The 18,921-nt window shown below is 35.7% G+C and overlaps 1 protein-coding gene across 1 annotated transcript in view; it reads left to right on the top strand.

The window, feature by feature from the left end:
- The window catches only part of CPLX4 (complexin 4), a 42,917-nt gene extending 24,290 nt beyond the window's left edge, over positions 1-18,627 (top strand). The window contains exon 3 of the mRNA XM_074279467.1: positions 18,312-18,627. Coding sequence (XP_074135568.1) covers positions 18,312-18,539 — 228 coding nt within the window. The 3' untranslated portion in view covers positions 18,540-18,627. The remainder of the gene's footprint in view (positions 1-18,311) is intronic.
- The last annotated feature ends 294 nt before the right edge of the window (positions 18,628-18,921 follow it).

Raw genomic sequence — 18,921 nt, 5'->3', positions numbered from 1 at the left:
AGAATTACAAATCTTAGTGATTAATCATTATTTTAAAGTAAATGATGTTCTTGCTATAAGGGAGAAGCAATGTTGCTAAGATTCACATCAGAATGATATCATTTTCTTCACTTGAACTAAAATAAAGAATTATTTTCTGAACAAAACCATCAGGCTATTTTGAGACTAAAATGTGCCCCTCCTCTTAGCAAACCCCAAATCCATATGCAAGTCAAACCAAATTAATAAGAGAAAAGGGTTCCATAATGAACCTTAATCCTATTAACAGAATTGTCAATCTTGGTTAGTCATTGAAAAAAAAGTCTCACCCCCCACTGAGGAATATGATTTATTTACACCTGGTGTTTGTCTCTTCTATGTAGGGCATCATTTATTTGGATTTTGCCATGGGCCTTTGAATATAATTGAAAATGTATTGAATAAAATAGTTGTCTTTAAAAGTATACATTTAGAAGAGAGAGAGAGAGAGAGAGAGAGAGAGAGAGAGAGAGAGAGAGATGTATATTATCACAATTTAATCCTTGAATTGTTTTTAAAAAAGTCCCAGATGTCCCTAGCTTGAATCTTGGAGAACTGGACTCGTCTATTATTCAATACAATGCCTAGTCCATGACAGACACTCAGTAAACACAGATCATCAGAATCTATTTTCTAATAATTCAAACCCTAAGCCATTGTGGGAAAGTGGTGACTGAGTGAGGAGGGGAAGAACAATAGTAACAGCAATGGCAGCAGTGAACCTCTGTCTCTCTTCTCGAAAACAAATATTTTTGATGTATCTTTCACAGAACCCCCACTAAAATCAAATATATGTATCAATTTTTTTTTGTAGCTCATTTCCAAAAATTCTCTTACCTCTGATTTCATAGGTGTGTAAAATTTCCACTTTATCGTTGAGTCTCAGTTGCTTGGAACACTGATAGGATAAATCACTTGTCCACAGTTGTGGGCATCAGGATGACTTTGAGATCCTTTCTCTATATATTATAACTTTTCTCTTAATATATATTTAAATGAAACACTATTTATTTAAGTTTTCTGGAAGAATTTTATTATATTATTTGTATGCTTCTATGTTTGGGTATATCAGTGTCTATGTCTTTGATTGCATGGTCCTTAAGGGTAGAAACCATATCTGTTTACACCCCTGCACAATCTAAGGTGTTTTTTCATCTTAACAGGATGATTCACAACCAAGTATTTGATGAATATTTTTTCCATTAATGACAAAGGCAATTCCCATTGAGGCTATAGCTCTACAATGACCAAATACCTAACCAAAAACAAAAACAAAACAAAAAAATCCATCATATTAGTTACTTGTCACCATGTAGACCACAATCCCAGTTGTTTACTGAAATATATTTTTTCTTGTTTTAGTCAAACTGTTTTTTTTTAGACAAAACTCTACCATATAGAAAGTGAGATATGGTATATGCAAGGGTCTGCTAAAAGATTTGAGACCCCTCCCCACTTTAGGAAGCTATGGATACCATCATTGGAACATGATGGAATTCGAGTTTAGAGTCCCAGCTCAAAATTTGTGCAAAGACTAATGTCACTTTCAGAGATCTGTGAGGTATCAAAGGTTGAAATTTACAGCACAAGAACAGTAAGCAGTTATTTTACTCTTAAGGAGAAAAATGACAATAAATAACCGAAAGAGAAAAAAATAGTTTTTTTTTTAATAGGGCAGTTTCTTAAACCATGGATACAGCTAAAAATGCTTTATCTCATGAACATACTTTCTATTTTTGAGAATTTGGAGAGCTTATGAGAATCAGAGAAAAGGTCTAGTTCCTCATTTTTCTTGTCATATGAATCAGAAAACTCAATTTTATATTTACTAATGCTAAATGGTTTTGATGATTGGCACCTAACAATATAGAGATCTGAAAATGCAATTCTCTTTACTTTCATTAATTTCATTATTTCCCCTGATATGATATTTTTTGTTCCCCAAATGGCTCTATACCTTTGGAAATTTGATTGGTACAATATTAACTCAAAAATTTTTTTTTAAATAACAGAGCATCTGGAGTTGGCTATAAAATATTATCACTTATAGGACAAAGTAGGAAAATACATGCTAATTCTACAATAGACACAAAAAAATATCATTTATTAGCTTAGTTAAACAAAATGCAGATTGTTTCCAAACACAAAGATTAAGAATAGGAATTCACCAAAATATTGTGGGACTCCAGTATTTATGGGTAAATAAATGGTTAACATTAATCATCCCACTCTTACTTTAGGGGGGAAGCGCTACCAGCCCCCTGATGTTGCCAGTCTTTCATTCATTCATCCATTGGTTTATTCAGACTTGGGACGTCCATCCCCTCTTGAACACTTCCTGCTGCTAGCACTGATGTTGGCTCATATCAGCTTGTAACCACTGTCATGTCTCATTTTAGGGATGTAATGAGGCATTAATGCTGATCTTTGATGTGTGAGCTGTGTCAAAATATCCTGGTTTCCCCAGCACTGGATTGGTCCACAACACCAGAAAACTTAGACAAAACAGTCATTGTTTGAGTTACCAACACTATCCCCATCAGGAGAGCTGTTCAGCAGGAAAACAGGAAATAGGCCTGAGTGATGCTCACTATATATACTCTGTCTCTGTTCTTCTAATTATTTTATTCTGGTTCCTTCTTCCAGGGTTAGTTCCATTTCCATGTTATTATTTGTTGTATACTTTATCCCATAGACTCATTCAGCAGAAGGTAGTATACTAGAAGGGATGCTTGACATGGAATCAAGAGACATGGGTTTGAATTTATACAATAATCCTTATTAGTCACATGGTAAAGCAAATCCCTGTACTTCCCTTAGTTTTGATTTGGTCATATGAAAAGTTGAGAAAACCTTAAAATACTACAGAAAGGAGCTATCATCAAGAGCAAGAACAACTAAGGTCTCTTAAGATGTCCAATGCTGTTTTCTTTTTCGGTCTCTTAAAATGTCCAATGCTGTTTTCTTTTTCCCACTGGATTGTGACTTCCTTGAGGACAAAGATTGTCCTTTGGCTCTTTAAATATCCCCAGTGCTTAGGACAGTCTATGGCACGAAGTAGATATTTAATAATTGAATATTGATTAATTGGTTGATTTCTTGTAAAAAGAAAGCTGAAAATATTTGTGGTTAAAGTTAGAAATACAATTATGCCTCTTTGATCCAATAATTCCCATTGTTGGCAATATACCTTGAAAGTATTAGTGAAAGCAAAAATATAGAGAGTTTCATAGCAGCATTATATATAATTTCAAAAAGCTGAAAGCAATCTGAATGGCCAACAAGAGGATGCTTAAGTGAATCATGGGTGTTATAATGAAATTTAAGCTGACAAGCAAGCAAACTATAAAGAAATATGAATACATATTCATGAAGTTATACAAAGTGATCAAAACAGAGGCAGAAGAATGGAATAAACATTAACTATGAGCACATAAGATGAAAAATGAATGAGAATGAATAGGCAAAGAATGCTGATGTGACTTGAATGACTGAAAAACTTTTATTTTGCATTGAATTTGATTGATGCATAAATAGTTATCAAAAAAGCTTTAAAAAATTAAAAGAGTTTTTAGCTGGTTGTATTGATGTTCAATCTTAAATTTTAATAAAATACCTCATTATAAAGAACAAATGAGTAATCTATATAGACTATCAATATAGGAAAACTAGAGCCTCACAATCTTTTCTAATTACATTGTTATGTCTACTACAGGTTAATTATGACATGGTGTCAATGAAGCCAAGCCAATGAACCCAATGAAGCCATAGGCTTAATCCCAATGTGAGCCAATTAGCTTCATTCCATTTCATAATCATAGGCTAACCATGTCTTTCTCTGTCTAGGCTAAGGGTAGAGGAAAGGGGAACAGAGGAAGAGGGGGGGGTTTGGGTGACTTCAAAAACTAATTTGAAGCATATCTTGCTATTGGTAGCTCAGTGTCACCATCTTTGTTAATGAAATCTAGCAGTTAAGAAGTACTTTTAAGATCTGCAAAGCACTGTGCATATATCATTTCATTTGATCCCTATAACAAAAGGGCACTGAATTATCCCTATTTTACAGATGAGTAAACTGAGACTGACAATGCTAAGTAACATGCCCAGGGTCACCTAGTAAGTGTCTGAAGTAGGATTTGAAAGCAAGTCTTCCTGCACCCTTATCCATTCGATCACCTAGCTGGCACATGAAATGACACCATTTTATCATACAAATCTTTGTTGAAAGCTGTTTTTTGTTTTGTTTTACTGCAATTCTAGGCACACTACCTAGTAAGAAGCACCTTCACTTGTGCCAATCATGCCAACTCAAGTCTATAAAAGGAAAGCAAAGATTGCAAGTGGGTGAGGGATATGTTGAACTAAGAGGGAGTACTTCTTATGGTGGGAAATTCTCTGCCAGGTGAGCACCTCAAAAAGATTTGGATTAAGCTACTAGATCTCATAGTCAAAGGATCAGAGATTTCAACCTGGAAAGGACCTTCAAGATTATCTAGACCAATCACTTCATTTCACAGATGGAAAAAAAGAGACCTGAAGAGGTGACATTATGTGCCCAAGGTTGCACAGGAAGGAAGAGGCGTAGCAGGCATTTGAAACTGGCTCTTCTCACTATAGTTTAACATTATCCCCTCCCTGAGGGAAAGTACTTGGTAATCTGCAAAGTGCTACATGAAGGCTAGCTATTGTATTAATTACAACTATAATGAAAACAGTGGCAATTAGTTTAGGGGTAGAGCCCAGGACTCCGAGTGTGACTCCTGCCTCAGACACTTAGCTGTGGAACCCTAAACAAATCCTATAATGTATCAGTGTCTCAGTTTCCTCACTTGAAAAATGGTGATAATAGTAGTACTTACCTTACAGAGTTGTAAGATTCAAATGAGTTACCATATGTATTTTGCAAAATTTAAAGTGCTACATAAAATTGTTATTATCACATAATGTGAATCTACTCTCCCCACTTTACAAGGTAAGTGTATAACATCAACAGGAATCACTAGTCATCCTACTGCTGAAGGAAGTGACAAAACAGAGCTAAGTCCAAAACAAATCTATAATATTTGACATCATCTGTGCACCTCAACACTACACAGCAATTCTTCTATCCATCTCTAATTGAGCCCTCTGGATGCTCTATCATAGCTCTTCCAAACTTTTTCCTCTCTTCTCATGCTTCCAATTCTATTCCCATCTCATTTCTCTCAGCAGATTTCCTTTGCTTGCTACATTCCTGAAGAGATTGAAGCCATCCATTATCAGCTTCATCTCCTTTCCCCCATGTCCTTAACAGTCCATTTGCTCCTCTCTCTCTCTCTCTCTTTCTATTTGCCTATTTCTCTGAATCTGTCTGTCTGTCTTCCTCCCTCCCTCTTCCCTTCTTCTTCTTCTCTCTCTCTTAATCTTTTTCTGTTTCCCTCTCCTCTTCTCTCTTCTCTTTCCCTCTCCTCCTCGTCTTTCTCTTCTACTTCTCACCTTTTTATCCTTCTCTTCCCTTTTCCTTCCCTTCCTCTTCCTTTTCTAGTCCTTCCCTTTTATCTTCTCCTTTTCTTTCATTCCCTCCTTATGCTCTACCTTTCCCTTGCACTTCTTCTTCATCCTATCTCTCCTCCTTCTCCTTATATCTCCTTCCTCATTCATCTTCAATCTTTCTCCTTCTAATAGCTGAGGTCACCAACATCTCAAAAAATCCTTCCCTTGAATTTGCCATTCCATCCAACTATTGTCCTACATCTTTCCACCATGGTATAGCTAATTTCTTTCTCTTTTTTTGACTGTAGCCTCTTTCATTTTATTTATTTATTTTTATTATTAAAGGTTTTTTTTTTATTTACAAAACCTATGCATGGGTAATTTTTCAACATTGACCCTTGCAAAACTTTCTGTTCAAATTTTTCCTTCCTTCCCCTCACCCCTTCCCCTAGATGGCAGGTAGTGCAAGACATGTTAAATATGTTAAAATATATGTTAAATCCAATATATGTATACATATTTATATAGTTATCTTGCTCCACAACAAAAATCAGATGTAGAAAGAAGAAAAATCCTAGAAGAAAAACAAAATGCAAGCAAACATCTACAGAAAGCATGAAAATGTTATGTTATGGTCCATACTCAGTTCCCATGGTCCTCTCTCTGGGTGTATATGTCTCTCTTCATCACTGAACAATTGGAACTGGTTTGAATCATCTCATTGTTGAAGAGGTACATGTCCATCAGAATTGATCATCACATAGTCTTATAATTGCCATGTATAATGATCTCCTGGTTCTGCTCATTTCACTCAGCATCAGTTCATGTAAATCTCTTCAGGCTTCTCTGAAATCAACCAGTTGTTCATTTCTTACAGAATAATAAGATTCAATAACATTCATATGCCATAATTTATTCAGCCATTCTCCAATTGATGGGCATCCATTCAGTTTCCAGTTTCTAGCCGCTACAAAAAAGGCTGCCACAAGCATTTTTGCACATGTGGGTCCCTTTCCCTCCTTTAAGATCTCTTTGGGATATAAGCCTAGTAGAAACACTGCTGGGTTAAAGGGTTTGCAGTTTGATAACTTTTTGAACATAGTTCCAAATTGCTCTTCAGAATGGTTCCAAATGGCTCTCCAGAAATCCAACCATTCACAGTTCCACCAACAATGTATCAGTGTGTCAGCTTTCCCACATACCCTCCAACATCCATCATTATCTTTTCCTGTCATCTTAGCCAATCTGACAGTGTGTAGTGGTATCTCAGAGTTGTCTTAATTTGCAATGCTCTGATCAATAGTGACTGAGAGCACCTTTTTATATGACTAGAAATATTTCATATGACTAGAAAATGAAAATGTGTTCATTTGACAAATGTATTCCAATGTGTTCAACAGACAAATGTGAAAATTATCTGCTCATATCCTTTGACCATTTATCAATTGGAGAATGGCTTGAATTCTTAAAAATTTGAGTTCATTTTCTATATATTTTAGAAATGAGGTCTTTATCAGGATCTTACAATGTACAAATGTTTTCCCAGTTTACTGTTTCCCTTTTTTTTTAATTATAGTTTTTATTTACCAGATATATTCATGGGTAATTTTACAACACTGACAATTGCCAAGCCTTTTGTTCCAATTTTTCCCCTCCTTCCCCCCATCCCTCTCCCCCAGATGGCAGGTTGACCAATACATGTTACATATGTTAAAGTAAATACAATATATGTATACATGTCAAAACAGTTATTTTGCTGTACCAAAAGAATCGGACTTTGAAATAGTGTACAATTAGCCTATGAAGGAAATCAAAAACGCAGGTGGATAAAAATAGAGGGATTGGGAATTATATGTAGTGGTTCATAGTCAACTCCTAGAGTTTTTTTTTGCTGGGTGTAGCTGGTTCAGTTGATTACTGCTCTATTGGAACTGATTTGGTTCATCTCATTGTTGAAAATGGCCACATCCATCAGAATTGATCATCATATAGTATTGTTGTTGAAGTATACAATGATCTCCTGGTCCTGCTCATTTCATTCAGCATCAGTTCACGTAAGTCTCTCCGGGCCTTTCTGAAATCATCTTGTTGGTCATTTCTTACAGAATAATAATATTCCATAATATTCATATACTACAATTTATTCAGCCATTCTCCAATTGATGAAAATCCACTCAGTTTCCAGTTTCTGGCCACTACAAAGAGGGCTGCCACAAACATTCTTGCACATACAGGTCCCTTTCCCTTCTTTAAGATCTCTTTGGGATATAAGCCCAGTAGTAACACTGCTGGGTCAAAGGGTACCCATAGTTTGATAACTTTTTGAGCATAGTTCCAAATCATTCTCCAGAATGGCTAGGTGGAATTCATGATTCCACCAACAATGTATCAGTGTTCCTGTTTTCCCACATCCCCTCCAACATTCTGCATTATCTTTCCCTGTCATTCTAGCCAATCTGACAAGTGTCCTATTGCTTCCCTTCTAATCTTGTCTGCATTAGTTTTGTTTGTACAAAATCTTTTTAGCTTAATATAATCAAAATTATCTATTTTGTGATCAATAATGATCTCTAGTTCTTCTTTGGTCACAAATTCCTTCCTTTTCCACAGATCTGAGAGGTAAACTATCCTATGTTCTTCTAATTTGTTGATAATGTCATTTTTTGTGTTTAGATTGTGAATCCATTTCGACCTTATCTTGGTATATGGTATTAGGTGTGTGTCAATGCTTAGTTTCTGCCATAGTATAGCTAATCTCCAAAAAAGCTTGGACTATTGTATCTTCCTTCCACTTCCTTGTCAATAAGACTCTTGCAGGTTGGCTTCTGACTCCATCCCTTCAGAGAATCTATTCTTTCTAAAGTAACTATTGATTTTATTTTTAAAGTTTTATTAAATCTTTATTTATACCATGGTCATATCTCAGTAACATCCACACATAAATGTAGACCTCTTTTGTGTTACAATAAAAATCAGTTAAGAAATATCAGTCAATGGGACACTAATACATTGTTGGTGGAACTATGAACAGATCCAGCCATTCTAGAGAGCAATTTGGAATTAATGCTCAAAAAGTTATCAAATTGTGTATATCCTTTGATTCAGTAGTGTTTCTACTGGGCTTGTATCCCAAAGAGATCTTAAAAGAAGGGAAAGGGACATACATGTACAAAAATGATTGTGGAAGCCCTTTTTATAGTGGCAAGAAACTGGAAACTGAGTAGATGCCCATCAGTTGGAGAATGGCTGAATTGTTATAGTATTCGAATGTTATAGAAATGATCAGGAGGATGATTTTTTTTAGAAAATTTAATTTTATTGAGGTGCATACCTCCCAGGAAAAAAATTCTTTCTGTCTTCTTTTTTTTTTCTTATAGTACATCTAATAATTTTTTAAAATTATAACTTTTTATTGACAGAACATATGCATGGGTAATTTTTTACAACATTATCCCTTGTACTCCTGTTCTGACTTTTCCCTTCCCTCCCTCCACCCCTCCCCTAGATGACAGGCAGTCTTATACATGTTAAATATGTTACAGTATATCCTAGATACAATATATGTGTGCAGAACCATACAGTTCTCTTGTTGTACAAGAATTGGATTCAGAAGGTAAAAATAATCTGGGAAGAAAAACAAAAATGCAAGTAGTCCACATTCATTTCCCAGTGTTCTTTCTCTGGGTGTAGCTGATTCTGTCCATTGTTGATCAATTGGAACTGAATTAGATCATCTCTTTGTTGAAGATATCCACTTCAATCAGAATACGTCCTCCTGCAGTATTGTTGTTGAAGTGTATAATGATCTACTGGTTCTGCTCATTTCACTCGGCATCAGTTCATGCAAGTCTCTTCAAGCCTCTCTGAATTAATCCTGTTGGTCATTTCTTACAGAACAATAATATTCCATAACCTTCATATACCATAATTTACCCAACCATTCTCCAATTGATGGACATCCATTCATCTTCCACTTTCTAGCCACTACAAAAAGGGCTGCCACAAACATTTTGGCTCATACAGGTCCCTTTCCCGTCTTTAGTATCTCTTTGGGATATATGCTCAGTAGTAACACTGATGGATTAAATGATATGCACAGTTTGATAACTTTTTGAGCATAATTCCAGACTGCTCTCCAGAATGGTTTGATTCATTCACAAACTCCACCAACAATGCATCAGTGTCCCAGTTTTCCCATATCCCCTCCAACTTTCCTCATTATTTTTTCCTGTCATCTTAGCCAATCTGACAGGTGTGTAATGATACCTCAGAGTTGTCTTAATTTGCATTTCTCTGATCAATAGTGATTTGGAACACTCTTTCATATGAGTGGAAATAGTTTCAATTTCATCATCTGAAAATTGTCTATTCAAGCAGGAGGATGATTTTAGAGAGAGACCTGGAGAGACTTACATGAACTGATGCTAAGTGAAATGACACGAAGCAGGAGATCATTATATACAACAACATCAATATTATATAATACATACATATATATATATATATATATATATATATATATATATATATATATATCAGTCAAGAGGACAGCTAGGTGGCGTAATGGATAGAGTGCCAGCCCTAAAGTCAGGAAGAATCTGAATTCAAATCTGACCTCAGACACTTAATACTTCCTACCTGTGTGACCCCCTAGGCAAATCACTTAATCCCAATTCCTTCAGCATAATACATGTACACACACACACACATGTATGTATGTATGTATGTATGTATCAGTCAATACATTGAATAGGGCTGACAGTCCTAACAATCTAAACCTGAAATCCACCTTTTTTTTTTTTTTTTTTTTTTACCAAGAGGAGAGAGTTGTTTTCACCATCAATTCCTGGAAACCAAGACTAGAGATTGTGTATAATCTGAATTCTAATTTCTTTCAATGTTGTTTTCATTTACACTATTTTAGTCATGTTGTATCTTGTTCTCTTGGTCTTCAATTCTGAATTGGCTCATGCAAATCTTCCCATGTTTTTTCTGAACTCATATTAATAATATCTTATGATACAATAGTGTTTCACTATATCCACACACCCCAGTAAGTGTAAGCATTCCAAAATGAATGGACACACACATTGTTTCAATTACCTACCACCTTAAAATGATTTTCTCACCTAATCCCAAATTGTTTTCCTGAATGATTGGGTCAATTCACAGTTCCACCAAGAATGTATTAGTATTCTTGATTTCCTATCACCATTCCAATATTTTTTCTTTTTTTTTTTATAATAGTATTTTCCATCTCAAGTGTAATGTTCTTTTTGGTTTTCTAGAGGTCTTGGGGCAGACTTTATTTCAGTTCAGTAATCACCACAAGAATAGCCAGGAAGTCTTTATTGTCTCCTTTGCCTGGTGCTCAGCTAGCTTTCTCATGGCCTTCAGAGGGGACTAGGTTTCAGTGGAGGACAGGCCAGGCACCACAAAGCTGATGAAGGTGGAAATGAATCTCTCTCTCCTTGGTTCCAAGAGCTTGAGCTCCTGCCTCTAATAGGCTTCTCTTCTCTAGGTCTTCTGAGTCTGGCAGTGTATCCCACTTTATATGCTCTACAATGAGTGTAAACTAATCATTATATCACTAGGAAACCATTAATTATTGTAAGATTAAATCAATCATACTAAACTTGGAGAACTATTAATCACCATCCTAAACTAGATAACCATTGTCTTTTATCAATTCCACTGACTTAACATCTTGTAAGAATCCTTGTTTCAAGTTCTACGTTCTGGCCCATGACACCCAAGTCTATTTTTCTTTCCTTCTTTTTTATTGTAGTAAGTTTATTTTTAATATACATTGCTTTTTGAATCATGTTAGAAAAGAAAAATCAGAGCAAATGGGAAAAACCATGGGAGAGAGAAAAAAGCAAGTGAACATAGTGTGTATACATGTGTATACGTATGTATGTATATATGTATACATATACACATACATAAATACAATACACACACATACATACATACATATATATATGTATGTATGTATGTATGTATGAGTCAATTCATTGAATAGGACTAACAGTCCTAACAATCTAAACCTGTTGATTTACATTCAGTCTCAGATCTTTTTATGGATGCAGATGGCATTTTCTATCCAAAGTCTATGACTTTGAACAATCTATATGCTTCGGATTCCTGAACCACTAAGAACCAAGATTTTCATAGTTCATCATAGCACATTCTTGCTGTTACTATATACAATGTGTTCCTAGTTCTGCTTGTTTCACTCAGCATCAGTTCATGCAAATCTTTCTAGGCCTTTCTATAATCAACTTTTTCATCATTTTAATAGAACAATAATATTCCAGTACCGTCATGTTACAGGTTGTTCAGCCATTCCCCAATTGATGGATATCCACTCCTTTTTAAATTCTTTACTACCACAAAAAGAGCTGCAGTAAAAACATTTTTGCACATGTGGGTCGTTTTCCCTCTTTTATGATTTCCTTCATCCCAAGACACTTCAAAGAAGACATTGTCAACATTATTGTTTTTAAATTATTATCTTTGTAAATTTAACAGTGGTGAAGTGAAATTTTAGAGTTGTTTTAATTTACAGCATTAGTAATTTGGAATTTTTGATATGATTATTAATTTTACTAACATCAATAATAATTAGTTTTCATTAATTGTATTATAAATTATCCATTCATGTCTTTTGCTTACTATTGGGGAAACACTTTTCAATTGACCACATAATCAAATGATGACAAATCACCATTGAGTTTTTCATTGCTATCTCCATTGGACCTTTCTTAATCCTCATCCACATAAGTCTTTCTGTAATATTTAACTTGTTTAACCACCTGCCTCTTTTTGCATCTTTTTCTCTTCCCTTGCTTTCTATTCTTTCCTGGCTGTCTGAGCATTGGTCAGACACCTGGCTGCATCCACCACCCCTGTGATTCCTCCCACTGAAACTCCCATCCTTGATCCCCTACACTTACATACATATGTGAGCGCGCACACACACACACACACACACACACACACACACACACACACACACTGTCTCAGTATCACCAGAACCTGGCATATTGGCACATAATAAAAGATTCACGAACTAGTGGGAAAACCAATAGAACGAGTAAAATGGGAGATTGGCTAGCAGCCTGTATTGGGTTATTGTGAGGATTAGTCAATTAATCATCACAACAGTTTGATGAAGAACCGATTAATCTCTTATGCATTTAGAAGGTCAAAAAACCTGGGCCCACCCCATTACATTAGTTATAAAACAGTTGTTATTTCATGTTTTTCTTTTCCCAAGGCAGATTTCATTTCATTATTTTGCAATCTAATTGTTTCTTAGAGCTCCTTTGGGGGAAAAGCCCTCTGAATTCCTTGTCCACTTTCTACTTTTCTCCCTCCCAAATAAATAAATCTTCAAATGCCTGGTGACTATTTTCACCTAGTTTTTCCAGGAGCACCTTGGGGCTCATCATGTCCCAAATATATTCCATCTTCTCTCTGGTTGGTTTGCCTGTGACAAAATTCCACTCTAATACATTCTGCACTCAGTCACCAAAGTAATTTTTCTAAGGCACAGTATAGTCATATAATTTCCCATGACTTAGTAAAGTCTAGTGGCTCCCTATCACCTCTAAGATCAAATATAAAATCTTTTGCTTGTTATTCAAAGCTTCTTATAATTCAGTAACCTTATCTCATTGGCTCCATGCACTCTGGGATCCACTGTCACCCAACTCCTGGTTCTCTTTGCACCAAACCACTCCATCTCCTAACTTTAGGTATTTTCACTGCTTTTACATGCGATCAATGGAATACTATCCCTCTTCATATCTCCTGGCTTTCTTCAAATCCCACCAAAATCCACCTTTTACAGGAAGCCTTTACTAATCTAATTCTAGAGCCTTCATTTTGTTGATGATTTCTTATTGAGCTTGTATATATATGTCTTGTTTTTCTGTATCATCTCCATGAGCTTGTGAGCTTCTCAAGACCAAGTCTTTTGTCTTCTTTGTATTTATCCCCAATGCTTAGCATAGTGACAAGCCACCAATAAATGCTTATTGACCAACTGACTTATTAAGTCTTCTCCTTCCCCTAATTTCTCCATATTTTTTTCATGTCAGTATAGTTGTCCTAATCACTCAAGCTCAAAATTTTTGGCTCAACTTTGATTCCTTCCTCTCCTTCACCTCCTATATCTAATAATATGTTAAGTCCCATTGTTTGACTTGCACATTCTCCCTGTATTCCATATTAATATTAATCTTTGGAAAAAATAGCCTTAGGTCAGTGATTTTTAACTCTTAAATCCTCAATTCCTTCATTAATGGGAATAAGAATGAAGTAATGGACAAAGTTCAATTTTAAGTTTTATGACAACAAAGTGATTAGAGAGGTTGGTGAGTGAAGAGGATTATTGAAAGAAAATAGATACTAAAGTTCTCTCAGGAAAAAAAGTGTGGCAAAATTAATCAATAAACTAACAAGCATTTATAATTTAATCTGCTATGAACTAGAAGAAAATAAAATCTAAGAAGCAAAGAATGCATTTGAAGCCTTTGAACAGACTCAGTTATCACTGGACACCACTCCTGACACTGAAGACACAGGAGACATTGTGTTGGAATCTGTATTGCTTTTTTTGAGCAATACTCTGTTATTGCCAATTTCAGAAACACATCATAAGTCATTTTTGCAATTGCTTTATTTTTTCTTACTTAGGGTTGAAAACACCCCAATTTCGAGAGGGTTTAAGGGTAAGAACATGCTCAGTACATACTTGGCCTATAAAACACATCAGCAAAAAACATCTTTTTCTATACTTAATGAAAAAAAAAATACCCAGAGGCTCATGAGCTCATAGGAAAGCCACTAGTAATAAAGTAATAAAGACATAAATACATTTTTAAAATGGAAGATTGGCTAGGAGCCTAGCTTGGGCTATTGTGAGGATTAGCCAATTAATCCTCACAACAGTTTGATGAAGAACTAATTAATCTTTTAAGCATTTAGAGGGTCAAAAAATCTTGGCCTGGGCCAGAGTAACATTTGTTATGACACTGTTATTATTTCATGTCTCTCTTTTCCCAAGGCAGATTTCATTTAATTTAATTTCATTGTTTTTAATTGAATTGTTTCTTAGAGCTCCCCTGGGAACAGAGCCTTCTGAACTTCTTTTTCCATCATTCACCTTTCTCTTTCTCAAAGCAACTGTTCTTACCCTTATAATAGGAAATCTTGTTCCAGTATTTTTCTGGAGTCACTATTTTTGAGTTTGCATGCTAAACCAGGAGAAACATAAACTGCTTGAGGGAAGCATGTGGCTGATCATTCCTTTATATCCCCCTTAAAAGATCTACTGTTGTTAAAAGTTTCATAGAATTTCAAGCTTAAAGGGATATTGTTGTTTTCAGTTTTTCAAGTGACCCCATTTGAGGTCTTCCAAGCAAAAATACAGGACTAGTTTGCCATTTCCAACAAACTAAGTGTGAGTCAGAAAATAGCTAAAACCAGATTTGAACTCAGGAAGAAGTCCAGTTTTCTGTGCACTGTGGTGCCACCTAGTTGTCTTTGGGGACATTAGAAATCATTTAGATAAGGTAGTTAGATGGTACAGTGGATAGAGCACCAGCTCTGAAACCAGGAGGACCTGAGTTCAAATCTAGCCTCATCTGAATTCCTTCTTTCACTTTCTAGCTGTGTGACCTTAAGAAAGTCACATAATTTCAATTGTTTCACAAACAAAATAAATCATTGAGAAACACAGAGAGGAAATGGTTTACCTCAGGGTGAACAAATAGCATATAGAAGAACAAGGATTTGAACCTTGATTTTTCTGGGTCCAAATGTAGTTTTTAATTGGTAAGTCACAGAACCATTATATATAACACTTTAAGTTTCCCCAAGTGCATAGATTCTCTCATGTGAGAATACTTCAGGTATTATTGTAATAATTTTACAAACAGTGCAAATGACTCGCTCATCATCAAACCTAGTAATGTCAAAGGTGGGAATAAATTCAGGTGTGTCTAACTCAGTTACCTCTCTCTTCCCTGTACCACACTGGGTTAGAATTCATTTACTAATTTACTAAGAACTCATTGACTCATTTTATAAATGAGGATGGGGACAGTCACTCTTCACACTGTCAGAAAATGAAGATATTTCTTTTCACCATCTAATCAAAATGTACTCCCCTCTTACTGGAAGTCTAATTCCCAAAATTATTTTTTCAGTCATTTTTCAATTGTGTTTAACTCTTTATGATCCCATTTGGAGTTTTCTTGGCAAAGACAGTGGAATGGCTTGCCATTTTCTTCTCCAGCTCATTTTATAGATAAGGAAACTGAGGTGAACAGGATTAAGTGACTTGCCCAGGATCACACAGTAAATGTCTGAGGCCAGATTTGAACTTAGGAAGATGTCTTTCTGTATTCAGGCCTGGCATTTTGTGCATTTGCCACCTGGCTGCCCATAGTACCACCCAGCTGCCCATACATTTATCCCCAGAACAATGTTGTAAATCAATCAAGGCTCATATTTTCCCAAAGCCACAACAATTTTGGCTGATAGCTTGAAGGTATTTCTTGACAAAGAACCACAATCTCAGAGTTGGGAGTGACCTCAAGAGTGATGTAGTCCAATTAATACCAAACTAAGAATGCTTTCTAACAACACATCAAAAATTAGTCATCCAGTCTTCCTTTGCAAACCCTGGCAACTCATCCTACTTATGGATAACTCTAATTCTTGGTATGTTTTTCCTGACATCAAGTGTGTCTCTTTAAAACTCCCACCCACTTTTTCCAGTAGTGCCCTGTAGGGCCAAGGAGAATAAGACTAATCCCTCTTCCATGTGACAGCCCTTTAAATACTTCAAGACAGCTATCCTGCCACCTGGCTAAGTCTTTGCCAGGCTGACTATCACCAGCTGCTTCAACCAGTCATCATCCATCATGCTCTAAAGCAAGGGTGTTCATCTGAAATAGAAATGGGGGTCACTAAAATATATATACATATGGATCCCAGGGAGCTTCTTATTGACTTTGAAAACTACAAATATAGCTATGTTCTGTTGTATTTTTATCTAGTTGGTTAAATATTTCCCAATTCCATTTCAATCTGATTCAGGCTGCACTCAAGAGTGTTATGGTCACATTATACCTGTGACTAATAAGTCTCACACCTTTGTTTTTGAAGACTCTAACCACACTGGTTAGTGTTCTGCAGCTTGTCACCTAGGTTCAAATCCTGCTTTAGATACTTACTAGCTGTGTGACCTGGGCAAGTCACTTAATTTACCAATGAATGCAGCTTCCTCATAAAATAAGAATATTAACAGTTCTAATCTCACATAATTGTGATAAGTCAAATGAGACAAAACACTATAAATAAAAATAAATGCTTGGCAACCTTAAAAAACTACATATATGTTATCTATTATCATCAATGTCTCCCAAAAATATAGTACACAGAACTAGATAGACAGAACCAGACGTGGTTTTGTCAGGACCAAGTATGGTGAAATGATCACCTCTCTTTTTTTCTAGACACTTCAATTGTCTGAAGAAAAATTACTTTGTCAAAGCTGCATTATCTTTATAATTTTCAGAGCTGGTGCTAAACAAATTACAAAATTGGCAAAGTATCTGCCCTTTCTCCCTGCCATATTCCCTCCTTCCCACTATTTCATTTTTTTTTATTGTTCCTTCCCTACCTAAAACACTCAGTGCCATCCTTCTTTGAAAATCTACCTTTAACAAGTTATAATAGTAGTCATTAATATCTTAGTGTGAATCAAAGGCAAGGCAATTACCACTCCTAGAGGGATTTTCAAATTAAGCCTTAGATTTCTAATTGCAGAATGGAAGGAATTATCCTTTATTACCGGGATTTAAACCAGCTGGGATCAAGCAGAGTGTTCTTTTGGAAAAAAGTGTTCTTGTTACTTGGAAATAAACTCACATAACCCACCAGTTCTAACTATATACTATAGACTTGTCTCGTCATTTCTGTTGTGTTCAACTCTCTAAGGCCACATTTGGGGTTTTCTTGGCAAAAATACTGGCCTGATTTGTCTTTTTCTTCTCCCTCTCATTTTACAGATAAAGTAACTGAGAAAACAAACAAGTGACTTGCCCAGGGTCATGCAGCTAGTAAATGTCTGAGTCTGGATTGAATTCAGGTCTTTCTGATTCCAGGGCTACCACTTTATCCATTGAACCACCTACTTGCCCTTTCTACTTTGTGTATGGTTAGGAAAAGTGGCTTCTTTTGTAATATGATATAGCTTTATAGAGAGGTAGCATAAGATAGTGGCAAAGGCCAACCTCAGAATCAGAAAAGCTGGGTCCAAGTCCTAATTCTGACATGTATTAGCTATGTCACCAATGTCAACTCACTTAACTTTTTAGTGCCCCAGAAATTCCTTTAACTTTAAAAGTTATAAAAGTCTTGTTATTTTACTTTCACAGAAGGAATTTTCCATAGAGCAGGAGTTCCTTATAATAATGAAATCACAGGACTGAGACAAAGAGCAAGTAGATATATGTATCTTTCTATCCAGGATAGATAGATATACAGATATGGGGGAGAGACAAGTGGGACAAAGAGAAACAGAAACAGAGACAGAGACAGAGACAGAGACAAAGACAGAGGCACAGAGAGACAGAGAGAGACAGAGAGAAAAACATACACACAGAGAAAGAGAGAGAAAAAGAGTGATAACTTTGCTACTCTAACCGAGGTTTGTTTTTAATGCAGAAAATATTATTTAATAACAGAAGACCAAATAGTGTTTTTTCATTGAATATTGAATATTTATTTTCTTCATCTAGAGTGAAATGGATGAGAATCAAATACAGATGGCTGGAGATGATGTGGATTTGCCTGAAGATCTTCGGAAAATGGTGAATGAAGATCAAGAAGAAGAAGAAGAAAAGGATTCCATCCTTGGACATCTGCAAAACCTCCAGAACATAGACTTGGATACAATCAAAGAAAAGGCCCAAACCACCTTCACTGAAATTAAACAAACAGCAGAACAAAAATGTTCTGTGATGTAAAAAAAAAAAAATTAGGAACTGGCATAGTCTGATGACAGACAGAATTAAGATCCAGCTGAGGGGATAGGATTATCATGTGGCATTTTAAAAAGCAACATTTACCTAAAATAATGACTAGAGTGAGAGAGACTAAGGAACTGAAGCATCAGACAAATTCATAGTCCTATAGATCATATAGCACCTTGTTGATGCCAGAGGATATATTCCAAAGGCATAATTTAGAAATTTGTGAGGTGCAGAAACTACCCTATTTAATGAAGCAATCCTTAGAATGACTAGTGAATCATAGGGGACAACAGACTAAATTCTCTCTCAAGTTCTCTCCTACTCAGTGACTTGTATGTTTTTGTGTCTCAATGTCTGACATCCCTCACTGTAAACC

This window comes from Sminthopsis crassicaudata, chromosome 1, assembly GCF_048593235.1.
Source record: "Sminthopsis crassicaudata isolate SCR6 chromosome 1, ASM4859323v1, whole genome shotgun sequence".
NCBI classification, from domain to species: Eukaryota; Metazoa; Chordata; class Mammalia; order Dasyuromorphia; family Dasyuridae; genus Sminthopsis; species Sminthopsis crassicaudata.
Note: the sequence above shows the minus strand (reverse complement) of the source record. Positions and strands in the feature narration are given on the sequence as shown.